Source organism: Lissotriton helveticus, chromosome 5_1 (genome assembly GCF_964261635.1).
Source record: "Lissotriton helveticus chromosome 5_1, aLisHel1.1, whole genome shotgun sequence".
NCBI lineage: Eukaryota > Metazoa > Chordata > Amphibia > Caudata > Salamandridae > Lissotriton > Lissotriton helveticus.
The window spans coordinates 663,344,338-663,365,805 of NC_136065.1; the positions used below are offsets into that span (position 1 = coordinate 663,344,338).

The 21,468-nt window shown below is 46.5% G+C and overlaps 1 protein-coding gene across 2 annotated transcripts in view; it reads left to right on the top strand.

Annotated features, from left to right (window-relative positions):
* The window catches only part of SEC31B (SEC31 homolog B, COPII component), a 1,031,933-nt gene that overhangs the window by 861,482 nt on the left and 148,983 nt on the right, over positions 1 to 21,468 (top strand). For both annotated transcript variants that reach the window (XM_078643061.1, XM_078643062.1), the window contains exon 23: positions 5,034 to 5,177. In XM_078643061.1, coding sequence (XP_078499187.1) covers positions 5,034 to 5,177 — 144 coding nt within the window. The remainder of the gene's footprint in view (positions 1 to 5,033; positions 5,178 to 21,468) is intronic.

Consider the following 21,468-nt stretch of genomic DNA (forward strand, 5'->3'; position numbering starts at 1 on the left):
ACCTTCCGATGAGAATCCAAAGTTGCACTCCCAACTTTATTGGGTTTATAATGACTTTAAAACAATTTCACCTAGTGTTCTAGGGAAGAATGTCCCCACCCAAAACAACATATTTTAAGCCTTTCCACAAGGGCAGGAAGCCGATGCCAGTTCCAGACTGACACAAGATGCTTCTTTGGTGTCTGGGCTTATGGCCACGACAAGTTGCTTGATAAGTGCATCTTCATACACCTGAAGGTGATCTGAGACTGGGAGGCACATATGTAATATCTGAGAACACAAGGAGTAACGTCCTTTGTGTAAGTCCCACTTCCAATCCAATTCCGATCTGCTCCTAGCCATGGAGCTGTTCCCTCGACTATTCAACTTTGTGCTCAACGTCCTCTGATAAGTCAAAGTACAAGTGCAAGAAATCGAAATGGGACTCTATTCCATCACGCCACTCTGAATCCTAAGAGAAAGTGTAAGGGCGTTGTTCGGACCCCTTCGATGTCTTCTAGCCATGGATCCGATAGCTCAGCTGCTCCTGATGCTTCCCAATTTCTCGAGCTGTCGTTGACCATGCAGCTGATTGCTGTCCTCAAGGAGGCCACGCTGCAAATTTTCTTGGGTGCTTTTAGCTTCTTTTGGTGTGCCTTGAAGTCCATGGAGCTGCAGGGTCCCAGGGGGTCTGATTACTGCTGTTGATTCCCTTGGTACCCATCAATGGGCCTATACCCATTCCAGTTCAGACTTCTACTCCATCCCTGAGATCCACACTGGTCCTGCTATACTGATGATGGGACCAATGGTGCCGGAAGAGGACTAGTTTCCGCGCCGAAGCATGAGGCGTCTGCAGGATCAGATGTTATTTTTTTTTATTATTCAAATCCACCCACCCTGCCGCCGCTGCTAGCCTGCCACCCCGCCATTGCATATTGGTAGCAGCCACGACTGCTCAAACCGTCTTCAGCTCGGGCACAACCAATGTCACGCTTCATGCTATGAACCTGACAGTGCCTCTTCCGTGTCAACCAACTAACAGAGACTCCGTTATCATTTTGGTTCTTCACTCCAGAGAACCTTGGCGTGCAGGCCTCAACCAGCAAGGTGGAACCTAATTCATTTGGAAACAAGAGGATTGAGGCTTTTGACAAGCATGTTTTTATTTCTGCCAGTCTAGAATCGCAATACATACATATTACTTGATTGCTGGGCCGTTTTACACATGCTCTGTGGATTATGGCCAGCAAGATCTGGCTGACAATCCTGGAAGACATTAGGGCCTCTTTGACTTAGACCAGGGGTCTCCAACTTTTTCTGTAATGAGAGCTACTTATGCTCAATGAAAATCTACCCGAGCTTCTCATATTATGAAAGTTGTTATAGGGAAATTATTGGTTGATATAGGACGTTAGTTTAACAGTGATGGTACAACTAAGTGAACTGTGAATTTGGGTACATTTTACAATATTCTCATGTATAGCACTATATTGTTGCATTACATTCATTTCTATGTAGAGACCCTTGATGAAAAGCCACATAGCTTTGAAATGCTTAGGGTAGCAACAACAATGTGAAGGAGATTAACATATGGAAAGCAAAAAATATAAAGAAAACAGTAATTTAAGCAATACAATATTTTGTACATATTCATTTATAATTAAAGAAGATGTTGGCGAACGTGGCATAACCATGGAGGAATCCTTTGTGCCTTGCCCCTCGTGACAGTATTCAGCAGAGCGTTCCAATGTAGGATTATTGGATGTGCCCACCTAACCACAGGGAGAAGCACAGCAAAAGCACAGCAAAACTTTGAAAAGACTAATAAAGAAACAATGTTAACAAGGAAGGAGTGCTACTAGAGGGTTCTGCTCACTTAACCCAGTGAGAGCTACTTATGTTCAATGAAAATCTACCTGAGCTACTCATATTATGAGAGTTGTAATAGTGACCACTTCAGCCAGGATTACGTTAGTAGCCACCATATGCAGGATTACCAGCAGTGTCCAGAAAATACACACATTTTTGTCCCAAATGAACACTTCCCAGTTTTGGAATACATTCAATAATAATTCAACCAAGCAAAAGCTTCTAATTAAGTATGCTGTGCTGCACAATAGAAAGCTACTTACAGGAAACTGGTGAGCTACTAGTTGGCTTATGTTGTTCATGAGGGACAGGATCCAGCCAAATATGTTACCTGCGCAGGTCTGGATTCTACAGATTGCCTTGGAGTACAGTTTTACAAATATTGTACTTCATTGACGTGTGTTTGCGTTCCACAGAATTCTCTGGCAGTGTACAGGCAAGGAGCTTTGGCTCAGTGGTATTAGCTATTGTCCTTGGCCTTGATCCCCGTCCACACATGATCCGGTTACTATTGGTCTAGCTATGTAGTATTATGATTATACAAAGTGTTATTTCCAACACCTCTCTAGTCTTCTGCCATGGGTGTCATTCCCCGATTGTTCTGCTGCTAGATGTCTCTGTCAGATGAATGTTACTTGCCTTATATAATGCCTTATCTGGTAGAGACAGGATCTAGCAGCAGATTCCTTACCGACTCACCCATCCTCCCTGATCTGCAAAGTGGTTTATCCTTTTGTCTACCCTATCTCTTTCTGAGCACCCTCATACCTTTCATTAAGTTTAGCGCCAAAAATAGTCACGGAAGAAACTGACATCCGGGTAGAATTTCTATGGACTCTTTCAACGTCACATCTGGTGGAAAACGTCGCTACAGAATCGCTCGATGCCTTGTACCCTCACGCAGAAGTACTGCTGTAGAAAGCTTTCCCGAGTCAGCCTTGCGCCTGCGGATAATTCAAAGGTAAGGAATCCGCAGCTACATCCTGTCTCTACCAGATAAGGCATTACCGAACGTAAGTAACTTAGTCTTCTGGACCAGAAAGAGGGAATCTTAAATTACATATTGATTCTTTGCCTGGGTTCTTACCTTATGAGGCAAATTGGGGCACACAAAAGAAAAGTACGATTTGGGGATTTTTCGTTTTTGAGTTGCATGTTTCATGGAAAGTGCAAAAAATAAATAAATGAAGCCACCCTTTGATCTCCTGGCACTAGGTTTAACACAACATTCACTGAACCAAAATCTGACACAGGAGGGAACTAGCAAGAATATATTGCATTCCAGGGTTTCTAGGTTCTAACAACACAAGACAAGCTGGCCTGGGGGCTCATGTGCACCCTGGTCAAATCCACCACAATCAAGCAAGCCACCATGTATTCCTCGTATCTCAACCACAGATGCTTCTAATCCTGGCTAAGCAGGTCCATCAACTTCATTTATCGGGACAACGAAAGTACACATCCTACTAAGGTTTTTAATAACGCACCTATCTGCTCTCTCTGTTGACATGGAATTAAGGGTGGGCGGAATTTGCGTAATCGTGTAACGCAAAGCTCCGCGAAACTGTAAAAAATCTCCACGAACATGCAGAAATTCCGCGAACACGCGGAATTACTTGTTCGCTATGCTTTTTTCCTGTTTGCAATTGCTGTTTGCGTGCTCGGGGGATATATCTCGCGAACACGCATTTTGAGAACGCGAACAAGCAAAAAACTTCGCGAAGTCGTGGAACGCAGAATTTTGGGCAATATTGCGTTCTCCGCAGAACGCTAAATTACCCCAATTGCGCTAGCGGAATGGAATTTACCGCCCAGGCCTACATGGAATCTGATTGGATTTCCTCTGATCCATCCAAAACCCTGAAAGGAGCATACCAGAGGTTGTGTTTTTGAGGTGGTGGGGTATAGCCCAGCCAGTCATCCAGATAAGAGTGCAGCAAATTAAACATAGCATGGAGAAAGACCACACACAAAACCAGAATCTTGGGAGGAAGACCATGAGGATTGACCTCAACCCAAAGGGCAGCACTTTGAATTTGTATTGCCCATGGATAGTGCAAATTCTAAGAAGCATTGATTACGAGGAGCTGCCAGAACGTGAAAATAGGCACCCAATCAAAGCCACATCAGAGGGCCATTGTAGCAGACCCTCCATTATATAAAGGAGGACCCCACAATCATTCTCCTTTGTTATCAGAGATTGGAGACCTCAAATCTGCTACCGCGCTGTATAGGTCACGTATCTCTTGGATGAATACAGCAGCTTTGATTAACTATTTTAACACAACAGCCAAATATTCCTCAACTCCATTTGTGTGCTCAGCGAATGTATGCACCACATTTCCTCAGCAACACTGCCTTTGACAAACTGGAATTGAGATCGGTCTCCCCCAGAATATGTCTAAAAGGCAAAATACCAGCCTAGGTCAGCGATCCAGTTGAAACTGCACAACCTCTAATTTTGAGGCGACAAAGCTTTAAAAAGGGAAAGCGAGTTAGTGCAGTGTAAGAACTCCAGCAGCACGACTCTGTAATGACCTAGAATTATTGTACCTGCCTGAGCACCCTCAATGTGTTGGCAGTGATCCAACGTAAAAGACCTGCAGTAAAGGAAAAACAGCATTAGATACTGGCCTTAAGTGCTCATCACCTATCAGACTTAACCCTTTAAAGCAAAACAAGAAAATGCGCAGCAGGTGCTAAAATAAAAGTCCTGCTAAAGTGTATACCTTGTGGAGGAGGAGTTAAACATATTTTACACTTGCTGGATGCTTATCCAGGAGATGCTTTAACCTCACATGCAATGATTTTAGTGAGGAACCATTGAAGTTAGAAGACACTTGTGACATTCAAGCTTATGGATCCTCCAAACAAATTAGCCGATGAAATAAAAGGTTTGATTCAAATGTTTAGTACGGTGTTGCTGCTTTGCTGGTAAATGTAACTTGTTTAGGTCAGGCATAATAGATTAGAGTGTATAAAAATGCTACCTGAACCTAAAACAATCATAGTTACCAATTGATTTTCCTTAGCATGCAGGAAATGTTAAGTTAGATGGCAAACAAGAATGCTTGGGTTACTATTTGTTGGGCATCCTCGCGCCTTGGAATATTCACAAAGAGCGATTCACTTGTAATAATGACATAAAAAGGTATAATGTGTCTGTTTTCTCTCTGCTTTAGCTTCCAGAAGTATATGTTCCTCCTGTTCCGATCACTGCACCTGTTATGAGTGTCCATTTTGATAGACAAGGTCTCCACACGCAGAATTCCTCACAGGATCGCACCCAGGCACCTCCTGGGGCTCCAACAGAAGCAAATATGCAGGTGATTAGTAATAAACTGTAACAACTGATTTTTGAATGGCTCTGGGAATGGTGAAGAATTTGAATACATTCACTTTACTATACAAATATAAATTTGATGAAGCAGGTCATGCCACACCATAACTTCATGGAGTATAAAAACTGAGTTAAACAATTTATCTGCAGGTGCATATGGAGGCATCAAATTAGAGATTACTTGATCTTACCTAAATGGTTCTTTCGCACTGGTCATCTGATATTTTAGGTAATTGTAAGAAAGGTTACATGACTAATGTGGCAGGTATGCTCCATGTAGTCTTTTCATGTCATGCTAGAGAAGGGAGTAAATATTAATGTCTGTTTCACTGTCATACATATGTGTACAAAGTTTGATTGCGCAAATTGACCTTCAGATGTGTATAGGAGCCAGGGTGGCCACAAGGGAGGAGCAGCAGGGGCTGCTGGCAATAGGCCTTTCTCTTTGCAGCGCCATAGGTTGCCAAATGTAGTTTTATGTCAGAACATCAGGCCCAACCTGTTTTTGATATATTCATGTTGATGCTTATGAGAAATTGGGTTGTTGAATGAGGTAGGTGTCAGTCCTTCTCGAGCAATATCCGCAATCCTTGTCAGGGTGAACCACAAACATTCACAAAACTAACCTTCTGGGAAGTGTCGTCAGATAAACTTACTGAATACTTTGATTTCATACAGTTGTTTTGGCTTGACAATAATCGCCAGCTTTACCTTGGTGCCCCCTTCACCCCTGGAGATTAAGTTCAGGCCATCAGTAGCATGTCTGGAGGCAAGTTCTCCAGCCCAGATGGCCTTACAGTCCGCTTCTACAAGGAATATGCTGAGTTACTGGCCCTTCATCTCCTTGCTATGCACAAGGAAGCCAGGTAGACTGGCTACCTACCACCCGCAGTGCTGGAGTCTTCTTAGTCATGCTCCTTAAACCTGACAAACCAGCAAATAGCTGCGATTCTTATTGGTCGCTTTCTGTGATCAATCTGTACAACAAAATATTTTCCAAAATGATTGCGGCCCATATCCTGCACCTCCTCCTTGTGATCATGAGACCGGAACAATCGGGGTTTGTCCCTGGCCATTCGACACGCCATAATCTTCTCACTCTTTTTGCTCTAATCCAGACCTTGAGCTCACAGCTCCTGGCGGTTGCTTCCTTCCTTGACGTAACCAAGGCATTTCATTTTCTTGAGTGATTGTATCTATTCCCTCTTCTTTGGCACATGGGCTTTAGCCATGGCTTCCTTGGGTGGATTAAGCTACTCTATACTTTACAGACTGCGCATTAGCAGGAGATTCTCTGAGTCCATACCCATAAATGGAGGAACTAGAAAGGGCTGCCCTCCCCAATCCTTTACGCCTATGGCAGTACCATACTGATCGAAGGTCTCTGCTGCAATTCGCGATGGCTATTGGTGTCCCTGTATACAGACGATGTCACCATCTATGCAAGGAACACTGCCACAAATCTTGCACCACTACTGAACGAGTTCATCCTTTATGCGTTCCTCACGGGAATAGCGATCATTTGATGGAAGTCAACGTTATTTCCACTTACTGAGTGCAGTGAGCCTTTTTCCACTAAATATCCTCTTAAATGTTCCACTGACAGTGTCCATTACTTACGGATCGTCATTAATAGGGATGAGTCTCAGATCTGGAGAAAGAATTATGTCCGAGATTGCCTTTGTCTCTTACCGGGAATGTCACCATTGCCAAAATAGTGTTCTTCCAAAATTGCTCTACCTGTTTGTGAACATTCTGATACCACACACAGTGGTGTTCTTTAGGCACATTTATTCCCTCTTAATACAGCTGGTGTGGGCTGGTGGGCAGCAGCTGCTTTTGCCTTGGTAGATGATGACACTGTCTTTTGAGCAAGGGAGTGTATGCACCCCTGACATTCAGTTATACTACTATTGTCCTCAGGCACACATCACTCACTATTGGGTACACTCTGTCCAACACTTTCCACATACTGAGATATAGACCGACTTTATTGAGGGCTGTCCTCTGCGCACAGTGGTTTGCACCTCCCCTAGACACCCATGAGGTGCAGAGCTGGGCATGGCTCCTTCGCCCACTACTCTACATGCCCTAGATTGTGAGCTCACTACTCCCTCCCGTAGGAGGCTTATCACCTGCTTCGTACTCTACTGTGCAAGACAGGGTCCCTGTGCTTTAGCTGATGACTTTGTCAAAGTGGCAGGCAGACCTGGGAGAGGACAAGATGGAGGATAAATGAAGATATTACTGCTCCTTAACCAGACTGTTGTCCCCAAATTACAGATTGAAACTCATCCATGTAAAATTTCTCCACAGCATATACCGCTCCCTGGCTGCTCTGCAACAAATGGGTCTGGTACCAGAGGCACCTTGTGTGCATTGCAGGCTGCTGACACTGACTTTATACATCTTGCTTGGTCTTGCCCTGCAATTTCTACAAATTGATCAGCCATACTAGATTGTATAGACCCAGTAATAGCAGGCTATATACCTTGTACTCCACTCGTAGTCCTACTGGGGTTTGTCAAACATGTCCCAGCAGGTGTCCGCCAGCTGACGGAAATGCTGTTACTCCTTGCCAAGAGAATAGTCACCGTCCACTGGGTCTGTAAGGGCTGCCCACAACTATCTGACTGGGTTACTGAGGTTGCTTATTGCCTAGAGCACCTCCGGGAATACTTGGCGTTAATGCCCACCAGATCTCGTCCCAAGGACATTTGAAGCCCTTTCAGAACCTAACTGGCTGCCCAGGCCGGCTCTGGGTCGTCCTCTCTGATCCGGACCCCATAGCGCCTATGCCCAATTCATGGCACAATTCTAATTGTCTAATCACTGATTGCACATTACCGTTTTTTTCTCCACATTTATTCACCCTAACCGTCTTTGTAACGCTGGAAACTTCACTGTGTTCTATGGTTGTGCTTGCTTTATTGCCCTGTTTGTACTGTGCCTTTTTACATCTCAAAAACTCAATAAACAAAAGAAAAAGAAAAGGAAAAAAAAAACTCTTGTAGCTTAGCACAAAAGCTGTACAGCTTAACTTAGAGGCGAAGTGTAAAGTATTTATGTATCACTTAAACAGTAATAAAAATCCTGTTCCAATTCAGAAAAATAGAGTACATTTTAATAAATTATTTGACACCAAAATGACAAAAATCCAATTGGTTATACCCGGAGACGTGCAATTTTATATATTTAATTGGAAATAGTGACTAAAAGCATAAAGTGCCAACTGTGGTTATATGGCTGCGTTGGACTGGGACAAAATCACAAGTTCAGGCCGACTGTGATGGAATGTTGGATGGATACAGGGACCAAGCTAGGTCCGCTGACCAAAGTACCTAAAATCCTGGTTGCAGAGCGTTACGAGATCCCACATTGAGGATGCATCGTGCAGTGGCAGTTCCGAAGAGCTGCGGGTGGAAATGCTAGTCGTCGAGGATGCCGTTGATAGAGGCTGCGGTGCTTCGGGGATGGGTCACGCAGAGGCTGTTCCTATGCGGAGCTCCGCGGAGATTTGTCTCGCTGCATCAGTTCTGGCCAAAAGACCACTTCTAGACTGGCAGAGCACCTTCAGGCCCAATTCCAAGGGTGCAGGACTAGGGTGGCACCACTTGGGGGTGGGGGAGGCAAGACATACAGCAGAGAGAGTCAATGTGCTGGGTTCAAGGTCGGAAGCCTTTTCTGTCCCTACGGCTCTGATCAAGAGGCCAGTCAAATAGCCCTTAAAATCACTCTGCTTGTCATGGGTTTAATATGCAGGTCCAGTCCTTCTCACTCAGGCAGCAGAGTATCAGTCTTTCTTGCAGCAGTGCAACACAGCAGCCCTTCTGAGTCTTCCACAGGTAAAGAGGTGCACAGAAGAGTTGGGTCTGTGGGTCCAATATTTATACATGGTGCTAGCTTTAAAGTAGGAGAAAGTTCTGAAGGTTTCCACCTCAAAGGTATTTGGAATTTCCTGCGTCCCTACCCTGGCCCTAGCTTGTCTGGGGATACAGCAGACTAGTGTCAAACCCTTTGTGAGTGGGCTGTCGTAGAGGCTTTATGATGCGCAAGTGTGGTAGGTGGCAGCTCTGCCCATCAAGTCAGAGATGGCCCATGCTGCCAACACGTATTCCCCCTTTGGTTCACTGTCTGGCAGCAGTACACACAGACCAATTTCTAGCTACACCTAGTCATGTGACCCAGGATACAGGCACTAAATGGTTACAGCAAGAAAATGCCAACTTGCTAAAAGTGGTATTATCAGAATTGTGACTTAAAATTCAACTCCACCATTAAAGAGAGTTTTAAATTACAATTCTTTAATCACAAAACTCGACATTCCTGCCTGCTTCTGATTGAAAGTGATCTCCTATTAAATATAATAGGGTTACTCAATGTTATGCTATGGGAGAAGTAGGATTTCCGTAGTAAAAAACGAATTGAAGAGTTTTTCATTACCAGGACATGTAAAAGTTAAAAGTACATGTCCAACTTTTTAAATAGATCAAACCCTGCCCTTTGGGCTGTTTACGGCCTACCGTAGGCATGACTTATATGTATTAAAACAGAAGGTTTAGGTCTAGCAAAAGGTTGATTTTTTTAGGCCAAAATGGCAATTTAAAATCAAAATGACAGTTTAAAACATCATACATACGCTGCAATGACAGGCCTGAGACATGTTTAAAGGGATACTTAAGTGGGTGGCACATGAAGTGCTGCAGGCCCACTTGTAGCATTTCATTTACAGGTCATAGGTATATGTATTACCACTTTACTAGGGATTTACAGGTCAATTAAATGAGCCGATTGTTTGTAAGCCAGTATTACCATGTTTTAGGGAGTGAGCACATTTACTTTAGCACTGGTTAGCAGAGGTAAAGTTGACAGCGTCCTAAGGCCAATACAAACTAGCTCGGAAAAAAAGGTTGAGCAAAAAGTTTGAGGGAAGACCACCCTAAGGCTGGCAGGTCTAACACTGGGCATAGTTAAATGTTACTAGTCGTCCCTTCACCTCTATATGTTTAACAAGCTAGCCTTCCCACTTCAAGTCACCTGTTGTGTTGTGCTTTCTGAAAGGCTTAACACACATTTTCTGTAAAGCCTTTTATTTTGCCTCTATGAGACCGTAACTTGGTCCCCCATTTCTCACATGCACATCGTTGGAGTAGATGTACTACTGTTCTCTGTGGATTTTAATTGTTAAGACAATTTTTCTGATTGCTATTACCCCGTTCCATGTTAGCGAACTGCAGACAATGTGTCTGCATTCTCCTTAAAACACCACTTTCTCCTGACAAATTGGTACTGAGGACCATGCGACCATTCTTACCTAAAGTTGTATAGCTGTATCTGAAAGAGACTATTAGTTATAGATTCCTTACCTTAGAATTACCCCCAGGCGCCAGACTTGATCCAGAGAACTTTTCTTCAGCAACACCACTGCAAGTCGGTAGGTGGCGTTGGTCGACTCTGCGTCTGTCGTCGTGGTCGCTGGAATGACACTGCGGTGCCTACTTAGACGCCGCCCCTGTACGCTGATGTCAGTTCTTTCTTTTTCCACACCAGCCTAGAGCAGATCCGCGGAGAGCTTGCCCCGTAGTCCTGGTGCGCGAGGGATGTCCCATCGATGGACCGGATTTAAGGCTTGTGACTCCTATCACAAGCTGATGTTCGTCACAGATCCGTACCTTCGTGTGCCACTGGTGCCTGGAGCGCAACCATGACCAGAAGTCGTACTCCGACTGTCCGGCCATGAATCGGAAGTCTTTGCTGGAGTGGTCCCGAAAGCTTTTGGAAGCCTGGCAGTGGGCTTCATGTAGCTCGCGGTCTCGCTTGAGGGGAAGGTCTCGAGACCGGTCACCAAGCTATTGCACCTCGTCAAAGCCTCGCACTCATCATGTAGGTCGAAGCACAAGAAGAAGGCGAAGAAGTACTGGCGCTCTTCGCCTTCTCCCCATCGGTCGGCCGGCGCGACGCAGGAAACTGAGCGTTGTCGCTCTAAGGCTCTGTCTTTGGTGCCTGATTCTGGGATGACTCCACGCCTCACCCTGGTTTCCGGGAGCCGGGGCATCCCCTGCCCAGCTTCGTGCATTTTTTTTCCATTTTTTTATGTTTTTTGTCCTCATTTGCCTTAGCCTGTAAGTGTGGGGAACCCCAGCCACCTTTTCTTGCCTGCATGGGGGTACACCCTTGGATCCATTTACTGCAAGATAAAAGTATCTTAGTGGCAGAAGAATTTTCCGACTTTTTACAGGGCTAGCTAGATGACTCCATTAAGGTGTTTTTTTCCCACCTATTAGACCACAATTTTTTCTCGAGGGGAACCCAAACCAGAGGTCTGTGGAGCAGTAAGGCATAATCATAGGACCCGGGGAAAAAAAACAACAAAAAAAAACGGAAATCCTAACTCCACTGTACCAACAATTCCCAAAAGGCTACTTTTTGTTTGTGGCATGATCTGGCCAAGTCCACCCTGGAGACATGGTAAAGGGATGTTAGCCAACCAGCATGTGTTGGGGCCGCTGAATCTACCGAAAACATACAAATTTGTCTCCTTGCCAAAAGGATAGCATAAAAAAGGAAAGATCTTGCTTGACCAGGGATTTTATCGTCAATACCAAACACAATTAAAGGGAGTGTAATGTTCAATGATGTTTTAAGGATGGAATTAAGGGAGGCTTTTATTTCCTCCCAGAAGCTCGCAATAGCTGGACAGTCTTTAAACATATGAACATCTGAAGCTTCAGGCAGGCCGCGTTTATTGCATTTTTTGTCCGTCTGGTACTTGGATAACTTTAGAGGAGACAGGTAAGCTTGATGCAGCGTGAAGAGATGATTTCGCCTTAACCAGGCTGGTTTCACTGTATTATAAAGAAGGTTAAACAAATCAATCCACAGCTGCTCACATTGGGTCCCAATCTCTCCTGCCCATAGCTCATCAGGAAGTTTAAAGTCCCCGTCTATCTCCTCCAAAAGCATCCAATACCAAGTCGAAATCTCCTTGCCACCCCGTGGTTTTTTCACCAGCTGCTGTTCGAAGTTCTTAATTTTACCAAGGGGGTCCCCCTTCCTACTTTGTGCTTGGGCCCAGCTATTCAGTTGCAAATATTTAAACCTTGAGAGGCTTAGCCCAACTTTCTCCAACAGCTTGTCCCAGGAAATCATTGGACCCCCTGAGAGCAAGTCTCCCCAGATCACTATCCCGGCCTCCCTAAGAGGTTTCGCTAAACTATCCTTAAGACATACTGGAGTGCCTGGTGAGTCCCACATAGGTGCCTGATTTGAAAAGTAGCTTATCCCTATTTTTTTCCGAATTATTGACCAACTCTTGGCCAAAGATTGTAGACATTTTAATTTCACCTTCTTAAATAATTTGTAGTCCCCAAACTTGAAGAGAAAGCCGTCCGCTGGTAGATCGGCTCCTTCTAGCATGGCCCTGAACATAACCCCGCGGGATGGATCTATAGGAGTTTTTAAGAGCATTCTAGAGAATGAGAGTTGGAAGGCCCATACGTAATATTGCAGGTCAGGTAGAGCCAGCCCTCCCTTCTCCCTTCTTCGCCTCAACTTCTTCCATGCCACTCTTGTAGTCTTGTAGTTCCATATAAATGAATTAATGTCGCGCTGACATTTGTCTAAGATTTTAGTGTCAAATGACAGAGGGATAGAGTTAAAAAGAAATGTGTATTTCGGGAGGATGGACATTTTTATTAAATTTGTCCTCCCCAAAACAGATAAGGGAAGATGAGCCCAAGATTTTAGTAGTTTATGACATTCCTTTGAAACCCGATCTAAGTTAAAATCTGCGATTTTACCCGTCTCCTTAATGATTCTAACCCCAAGGTATCTCATGGAGGTGTTCACGGCTAGATGTGAAGTGGTGGTGTTCCAAACCCTGATGTCAGTTTTGTTGGCATTTACTTCATACCCGGAGATTTTACCAAATTCCTCAGCTTTCTTTATGACTGTGGGAAATGCAAGGTCTGGGTCGGATGTCATGATAAGAATGTCATCCGCATATAGCGCAACCCGCCTTTCCCACTCACCGAATCTGAAGGACGGGATATTATTCGCCTCTCTTAGGGCTTGAGCAAAGGGCTCAATGTAGAGGTTAAATAGGAGGGGGGAAAGCGGGCAGCCTTGCCTCTTGCCTCTTGTTATATCAAAGGCCGCTGTCAAAGAGTTGTTAACTAGTAGTCTTGCAGTTGGTGATTTGTATAGAAGGGCTATCGTTCGACGGAATCTCCCCCCTAAGTTGAATTTGTCCATAACCACCGCCAGATAGGCCCAATTGACCCTATCAAAAGCTTTGGTTGTGTCTAGTGTAAGGGTAGCCAAGGGAAGAGAGAAAGTCGAAGCTATGTCTATAGCTCCCACTAGGTCGTGCTTAATTCTGCAAGTTGGCGCCCCTTAATGAAACCTTTCTGATCTTGGTGTATGATAGAGCCAATCACTCCTCCCAGTCTATTTGACAAGATGGTAGCGAAGATTTTATAGTCTATATTAAGGAGTGATATTGGGCGGTAAGACCCGCACTCTGTCTGATCTTTCCCAGGTTTGGGTATTACTACTATAGTCGCGTCACTCCATGACTTTGGGGGATCCCTACCCTCCAGCAGAATGTCATTAAAAATGGTTACTAAAAGTGGGGTAATGACTCCGCAAAGGACGCGGCAGAGCTCCCCTGGTAGGCCATCAGGGCCCGCAGCCTTCCCCCTCTTTAGATGACAAATAACATTTCTAACCTCAGCCTCCGAAATCTCTGACTCCAATCCCATACTGTTATCCGATGAAAGTTTGGGCAAGGACATAGTATTGAGCCAGGCATTTATCCCTTCTTGATCTTCCCTAATATCTTCCTTGTAAATCTTATGAAAGAAGTCATGGAATGCTTCCCCAAAGGCAGAGTTAGAAACTCTGGAGGTAACTTCGCCCTCTACCTTAATCTCTCTAATATATTTGCGAGATTGGTCGGTTCTGATCTTCCACGCTAAGATCTTACCGGCTGCTTCTCCAAACTCGAAGTGGGAAAGTTTACTTGCCTCCCATCTCTTAGCTGTTCTATTTTGTAAGATAAGTTCGAGCTGGTTTTTCAGTGAAGTTAGCTTTTCTTGTTCCACATGTCCGCCTACCTGATTGCCTAGATTTTGAGTGATGGTTTTTTATTTCTGCCTCCAATTATTAGTGCTATCTTTATACAGTCTGCATCTGAGGGAGGCTCTGCTGGTAATACACCCCCTCCAGAAGGCCTTCAAGGCATCCCACACAAAGATACTGCTCGTGGAGCCTATATTAGAATCAAGAAAGCATTGGGTCTCAACTTGAAGGAACGTGATTTCATCCTCTTCTAATAGTATTGTCCGGTCAAAAGACCAGGATGGGTGACCGGATTGCTGTCCTACTTTAAGGCAAAATGCGATAGCAGACTGGTCAGATAGATGAGAAGGAAGGTATGTTATATCCTCCAGCCGATCTTTAAGGCTGTAGCTGAACAGCGCATAATCTATCCTTGAGAGGTGCTTATATTTATAATTCCAAAAGGAGACACCTAATTTGTTCCCTGCTCTTTCTCTCCAAAAATCTGCCAGACCTAACTTAGACATTATTGTCCCCAACGCTTGCCTGGATCTCGAGAAAACGCACGCTCTTGAATTAGGCGATTTGTCAAGCTTGGGGTTTAGTACAATGTTGAAGTCCCCTACCCAAATTACGGGGTCTTGCAGGACTAGTAGGTGGCCGTAAATAATTTCCAGAAATGTAGGGTCATCTTGGTTCGGCCCATAATAACCAAGCAGGGTATGCATTAGGTCTCCCATCCGGACCCTCAAAAGGAGCCATCTCCCACTATGATCTTCCTTGATTTCCACGATCTGCGCCTTTACTTGTTTTTTTTAAAATAACTAAGATACCTCTGATATTAGCAGATTGGTCTGTACAGGCATAAGTATCTATCCATTTCTGTTTTTTAAGTATTGATGTCGTTTCTGTTTTGAGGAGGTGTGTTTCCTGAATGACAATGACCTGCGCTGGGGAGTCTCTCAAATATTGAAGTATTTTATTCCCTTCTGCTCCTCACACGCAGGCCAATGACATTCCAGGATAGGTATCGGATCAACGGCATCTTACTTTCCTGCCCCTCTCACGCGAATCCGTACTTTCCTGGACAAGGAACCTAGAGATCCAATATAGTCTCAAAATGGCTTCGGGGAAGAGTTTAGGATATCGTGTATTGGCGCTGGCATTTGAGGAATTTTTTTTCTTTATTTTCACCCCCACCACCCCCCGTGACACTCCCTCCCGCCCCTCGGAAAACCCATCCCTCCATATACTAGCCTGGTGTATGGCCAGTTTTACGCCCTCTATCCACTCCCTCTCCTCTCCTCTTCCCACAAACTTTGTCGGTGTAGGCTAGCGATGGTTTTCTGTGTCTATAAATCTTTTTAAGTGTCTAACATATGTTCACCGCTCCTTTCCTTTCTTATTCTTCCCCAATTATTTTTTTTTTTTAAGAGGAGAGGAGTTTTCCATCCATGCTTTATTAGTGTTGTTCTCCCCCCCCCCCAAATAGTGATTTACTTTCTATATTTTTTTTTTCCGATTCAAATCCTTAATTCCAAAGTAACCTGTTTCGGTTAATAGATTAGACCGTTACGGGCAGGCGTTATGGGGATAATGTGTATTAGAGGACATTATCTCAATCTCGGGATTTATCCCTATTTAACCCCCCCCCCCCCCCCCGAGAAAAGTCCTTAATAGACTCCAACATTTCATTAGCTTCAAAGGGGGTTCTAAGGTTATGCATCTTGTTGTTGAACATAACTCTTAAAAAAGCAGGGAATCTCATCTGTACCGTGGCTCCGAGTCCCCTAAACTTCTCCATCCTCTGGCCCAATTCCCATTGTCTATCCAGCGTAGTCTTGGATAGGTCCGAACGGATCTCAAACTGAAAGTCTGAGTTCAAAGGTTTCAGAGACTTAGCTTTCAGGGCCAAGTTTAGGATCTTTTCTTTGATAGAGTAAGTCAAAAAGTTAACAAGTATCTTTCTTGGCGTCTCTCTCCCAGGGTTCAAGCGGAAAGGGTCCCTGTGAATCCTTTGTATATCTTTTTCGAGGAAGTCCGTGGACTCCTCTAAGTTAAGGGTGTCCTTTAATATTGCAACGACAAAAGCCTTGATGTCGTTCCCTTCTTCCCTTCCGGGATCTTCAAGAGCCGGAGGTTATTCCTCCTAGAATAGTTTTCTAAAGACTCCACTCTCTCACGGACTGCATCCCCTTCCCTTCGCAATGTTTGGATCTGTAACTCGGTCGATCGCAGGCTTGCCTTGAGTGCATCTACTGATCCTTCCAATACCTCTGTACTGTTGTTCAGGCGGTCCACCTTCTTCTCGAGGATATCACATGCGGCCCTTATTTCTGATTGATTCTCTGCTGAAACCAAAAACCCTGTTCTTATCTCCTCTCTCATTGATGTGAGGAGGAACTCAATGGAAGGTACTGCTTGGGTATCCCCTCCAGTTTTAGTAGCAGGAGCAGATACGGCAAGGGCCTGTGCGGGGGGATCAGAAGTTGGTATGGGGGGGGTGCATTTTACGAAGCCGTCCACTCCATCTCTGGGCAGCCCAACTCCGCTGGTGCGCATTCGGGCCCTGCAGAGCCGGTTGGGGGCCCTGGGCCTTCAATGCCGGCATCATCGGCCCAGGCACCGCTGGGTCCCCATGGATCCAGGCCTGTATCCGGATCAACGCCGGTTGACGTTACTCGACCTTCTCCGGTGCAGATCCCGCCGACCATGTCTCCGGCGTCGACCATGCCCCCGGCCAACGCTGTCCCCACCCTCATCCCAGAGATAGACCCGGAGCTTGATCAACGTTGGCCGACTTCAAATCCGATGCCGGAGTGTACTTTTACTCCCTTGTTCATCCCTTTTGTTCCCTATCGCCCTGAGGGTGGTAATGAGGACTGGGAGGGGCCGCGGGACCCTTTAGCAGACCAACTGGAAGAGGTGGACAGGAGAGAGGAATTGGGTGAAGCCTATGGTCTGGATACCTCCCCAGACTTTGGCATGATTTCTCCCCCTACCGAGGCTACGGAGGAGGGAGCGTCCTATGCAGTGGTGGTCCATAGGGCAGCCGAGGCCTTGGGCTTGGAGCTCTCTACAGTGGCAGTCAGGACTAAACTCCTGACAGAGGTGTTTCAACCGGCGGCAACTTCCTCAGAACCCCTCTTGCCCTTTAATGAAGCCCTCACGGGTGTCCTTCTGGGCACCTGATCCAGTTCCAGCACAGGGGCTCCTGTGGACCGGACGATTGCCCGCATCCACCGCCAGCTCCGGCGATCCCATTTCCCTCTCTCAGCACCGTTCCCCCGAGGGCTTGGTGGTCCAAGCCTCTTCGTCAAAGGGCGCATTCCCTTTTTCACTTCCCGGATAGGGAATCCAAGAGCTGGATCACCTTGGAAAGTGAATGTTCTCTTCCTCCAGCTTAGGACTGCAGTCCGTGAACACTGCATGCCTCTTGGACCACTATACCCATACAGTGTGGGATACCGTTGCGCAGATGCTGCCTCAGTGTCCGGAGGAGGCCCGGGCCATTCTCTCCCAGGCAGCGGTGGATGGGAGAGATGCAGCAAAATTCACAATCCGATGTGGACTGGACAACGCCGACTCTCTGGGCAGAAGGATTGTCACGTCGGTAGCCCTTCGACACTACGCCTGGCTGAGGACGTCTGTTTTTTGGGGGGATGCCCAGGCAACTTTGCTAGACATGCTGTTCGATGGTCATCGCCTATTTGGGAACAAGGCGGACTCGGGGCTCGAGTGTTTTAAGGATTCTCGGGCTACGGCCAGATCCTTAGGCCTCGCTGTGGCCTCCCGTTCTCCACAGTCTCCCTTTCGTGGCTACAGAAGGGGCACCCCACCACGTCTGACCCAGTCCGCCACTGGCCCATGCAAACTGGCCAACCTCTGCGTGGCCGCAGACGTGGGACCCAGCGACGCAGGTCTGGGAACCAGCAGGTGGGCCAGTCCATCCATTTCCCCCTCCCCTGCCCCCCCCCCCCCGCAGCAGCCTCCAAACCCTCCTAGTCTGACCTTTCAGGGCCATCAGCGGTCAGTGGGTGGCAAGATTTGCCATCCCCTCCCCCACTTTTATTTCATCACATCAGACAGGTGGGTTTTGCAGATAGTCCGAAGGGGCTACTCAGTCCCATTTGTGACTACCCCTCCCTCCATGCCACTGTCTCTCGATCGCATGTCAGAGGACCATTTGGCGCTTCTCCAATAGGAAGTTTCAGCTCTCTTTGGCAAGGGAGCTATCGAGAGGGTACTTGCACCAGAAGTAGCCCTGGTTACTATTCCTGCTACTTTCTGGTGCCCAAGAAGGACAAAGGCTTCCTCTGGAAAAATAAGTTAAAAATGATAACCTTGGCTCAGGTCCTGCCTGCCCTCGACCCCGGAGACGGGATGGTAGCAATTGACTTGCAGGACGCTTTATTTTCAAATCTCCGTCCTGCCAGCATACAGGCGTTACCTAGGACATGAGCATTTTCAGTTCACCATGCCCCCTTCCGCCTTACCAGTGTGCCTTGGGTGTTCACGAAAGTAATGACGGTTGTCGCAGCTCATCTGCGCAGATCTGGGATTCCAGTCTCCCCCAATCTCGACGACTGGTTGTTGAAGGCGAGCTCTCCCACCTCCAGACTACGGCAAATCTCCTGCATTCACAGGGGGTTCACAATCAACGTCCAAAGTCACACCTGACTCCCTCTCAGTTGCTCCTTTTCATCAGAGCTCTTCTGGACACAGTGCAGTTTGGGGCTTATCCTCCCGAGTAGGTAGTCTGGGATATTTGGCTATGATTCCGATCTTTCAGCCTCTATCCCAGGTTTCGGTCAGACTGACCCTGAGGCTACTGGGCCTCATGGCCTCCTGCATCCTGTTGGTGAACTATGCCAGGTGGCATATGTGGGCTCTGCACTGGGACCTGATGTTCCAGTGGGCACAGCATCAGGGGAATCTTTCTGATTGCCTCCAGACCTCAGAGGGCACTGCACACCAGTTGCAGTGGTGGCTAACAAACTAGGATTAGGTCAATGGCAGGTCCCACTCCCTTCGCAACCAGAGTTCATAGTGATGACAGATGCATCACTTCTGGGGTGGGGAGGCCATATGGGGGAGGCGGAGATCAGAGGTCTCTGGTCTCCGGCGGAATACGGGTTCCACATCAACCTTCTGGGGTTTCGGGCGATCCGTCGTGCACTGAAGGCATTCCTTCCTTTTGTCAAAGGAAGAGTAGTGCAGGTGTTCACGGTCAACACCTCCGCCATGTGGTATTGCAACAAACAGGGCGGAGTGGGGTCTTTTACTTTTTGTAAAGAGGCTCTTCGCCTTTGGACATTGCTGGAACATCAGGGCATAACCCTGATGGTTCAACACCTGGCAGGTTCTCTGAGCACCAAGCCGTGGGTGCATGGTGGATCACAAAACCTTGGTTAGATCTGTTCGCCACCGAAGAGAACGTGCAATGTCAGCAGTTCTGCGCGTTGGAGTTTGCAAGGCGGCACTCGCTCGGCAACACTTTTTGTCATGAGTGGATCTGCGGCCTTCTGTATGCCTTTCCATCTGTACCATTTCTTTCCCCCGATTGCTGAAGAAGACCAGGCGCTACTAGGCCCAAGTCATTTTTGTGGCACTGTACTGGGCACGAAGAGCCTGGTACCCTGAGTTCCTGAGGATGGCCATCGATCCTCCGATCAGACTGCCCCTTCGGAATGATCTTCTGTCACAGCAGCAGGGGACGGTTCTCCATCCGAACCTGTCCAGCCTCCACCTCCTTGCGTGTAGATTTAGCGGTGACAATTGACAGCTTTTGACCTTCCTCCTGAAGTCTGTAATGTCATCTTGGCAGCCAGGCATCCCTCCACTAAGACGGCATACGACTGTAGATGGAATAAGTTTGTGGCATGGTGCACAGCAAAGGCTGTGGCTCCCCTTTCTGCTCCTCTTTCTGAGGTTCTTTTATACCTTCTTTCTTTGGCCCAGTAGGGCTCCGCTCTGGGCACTCTTAAAGGCTACTTGGCAGCCATTTTTGCTTTTCTTCGGCTGCCAGATCAGCCCTCTTTGTCAAGTCCCCTATTGTGAGTCGCTTCTTTAAAGGCATTATTCACCTCTTTCCTCCATCTCCTTTCATAATGTCTGATCGGGAATTGAACCTTGTCTTGACTTATCTTATGTGTGCTCCCTTCGAGCCACTTCACAACTGTCCTCTCAGGCTTCTCACTCTGAAGACTGCCTTTCTTGTTGCCATCACCTCTGCTCGCAGAGTGAGTGAACTTCAGGCCCTTTCTTCTGGTTCTCCTTTCCTTTCAGTCCATCCGGACAAGGTGGTGCTCCGAACAAGATCCTCTTTCTAGCCTAAAGTAGTCACTCGCTTTCACATTGGGCAGACTATTACTCTGCCCACCTTTTTCCCACCACTGCACCCTTCCAAGGAGGAGGAGAGACTCCACGTGTGGACCCTAAACTTGCGCTGTCCTTCTACCTTGACCGCACAAAAGATTTTTGGGTGGATGGTCAACTCTTCGTTGGCTAAGTAGGTGCCAAAAAAGTTTGGGCTGTTCAGAAGCGTACCATTTCTGGATGGTTAGTCCTTTGTATCAAGATTTGTTACGCTTTGGCTAAAAACGATCCTCCAGTGGGGCTGCGTGCTGATTCCACTTGAGCTATGTCAACCACCACTACTTTGTCGTGGGGAGTACCACTCATCGATATCTGCCAGGCTGCTATGTGGGCTTCTATGCAAACGTTTACCAGACATTACTGCCTGACTAGTCAAGTCCGGAGGGATGGCTACTTTGCCCGTTCTGTCCTCCAGGATTTTTCATTGTGAACTTGGTTTGATGATCCTCCTCCGGGGATGGTATTACTGGGGTATCTATTCTAAGGTAAGGAATCTATAACTAATAGTCTCTTTCAGATGAACAAGTTTCTTACCTTTGGAAACGATATATCTGTAAGAGACATATATTAGTTATATATTCCTTACCGACCCCCATCCTCCCCACTCTGCGAACTTACATCTATGCTCAAGGACACCATTATAGGGCCCTAGTGTGGAGCACGAGTAGTCAGTGTCTTTCATGGCTCTGCGCTTCAGGCATGGAAAGTCGTGTCAGAATGTGCTATACTATATGCTAGAGAGAGCCCCCGAAGGACTGTGTGGCCATTCCATCAGAGTGAAGGTTGCTACCGTGGCATTGGCAAGGGGATTTCCTATCTTGGTCATTCACCAAGCACTA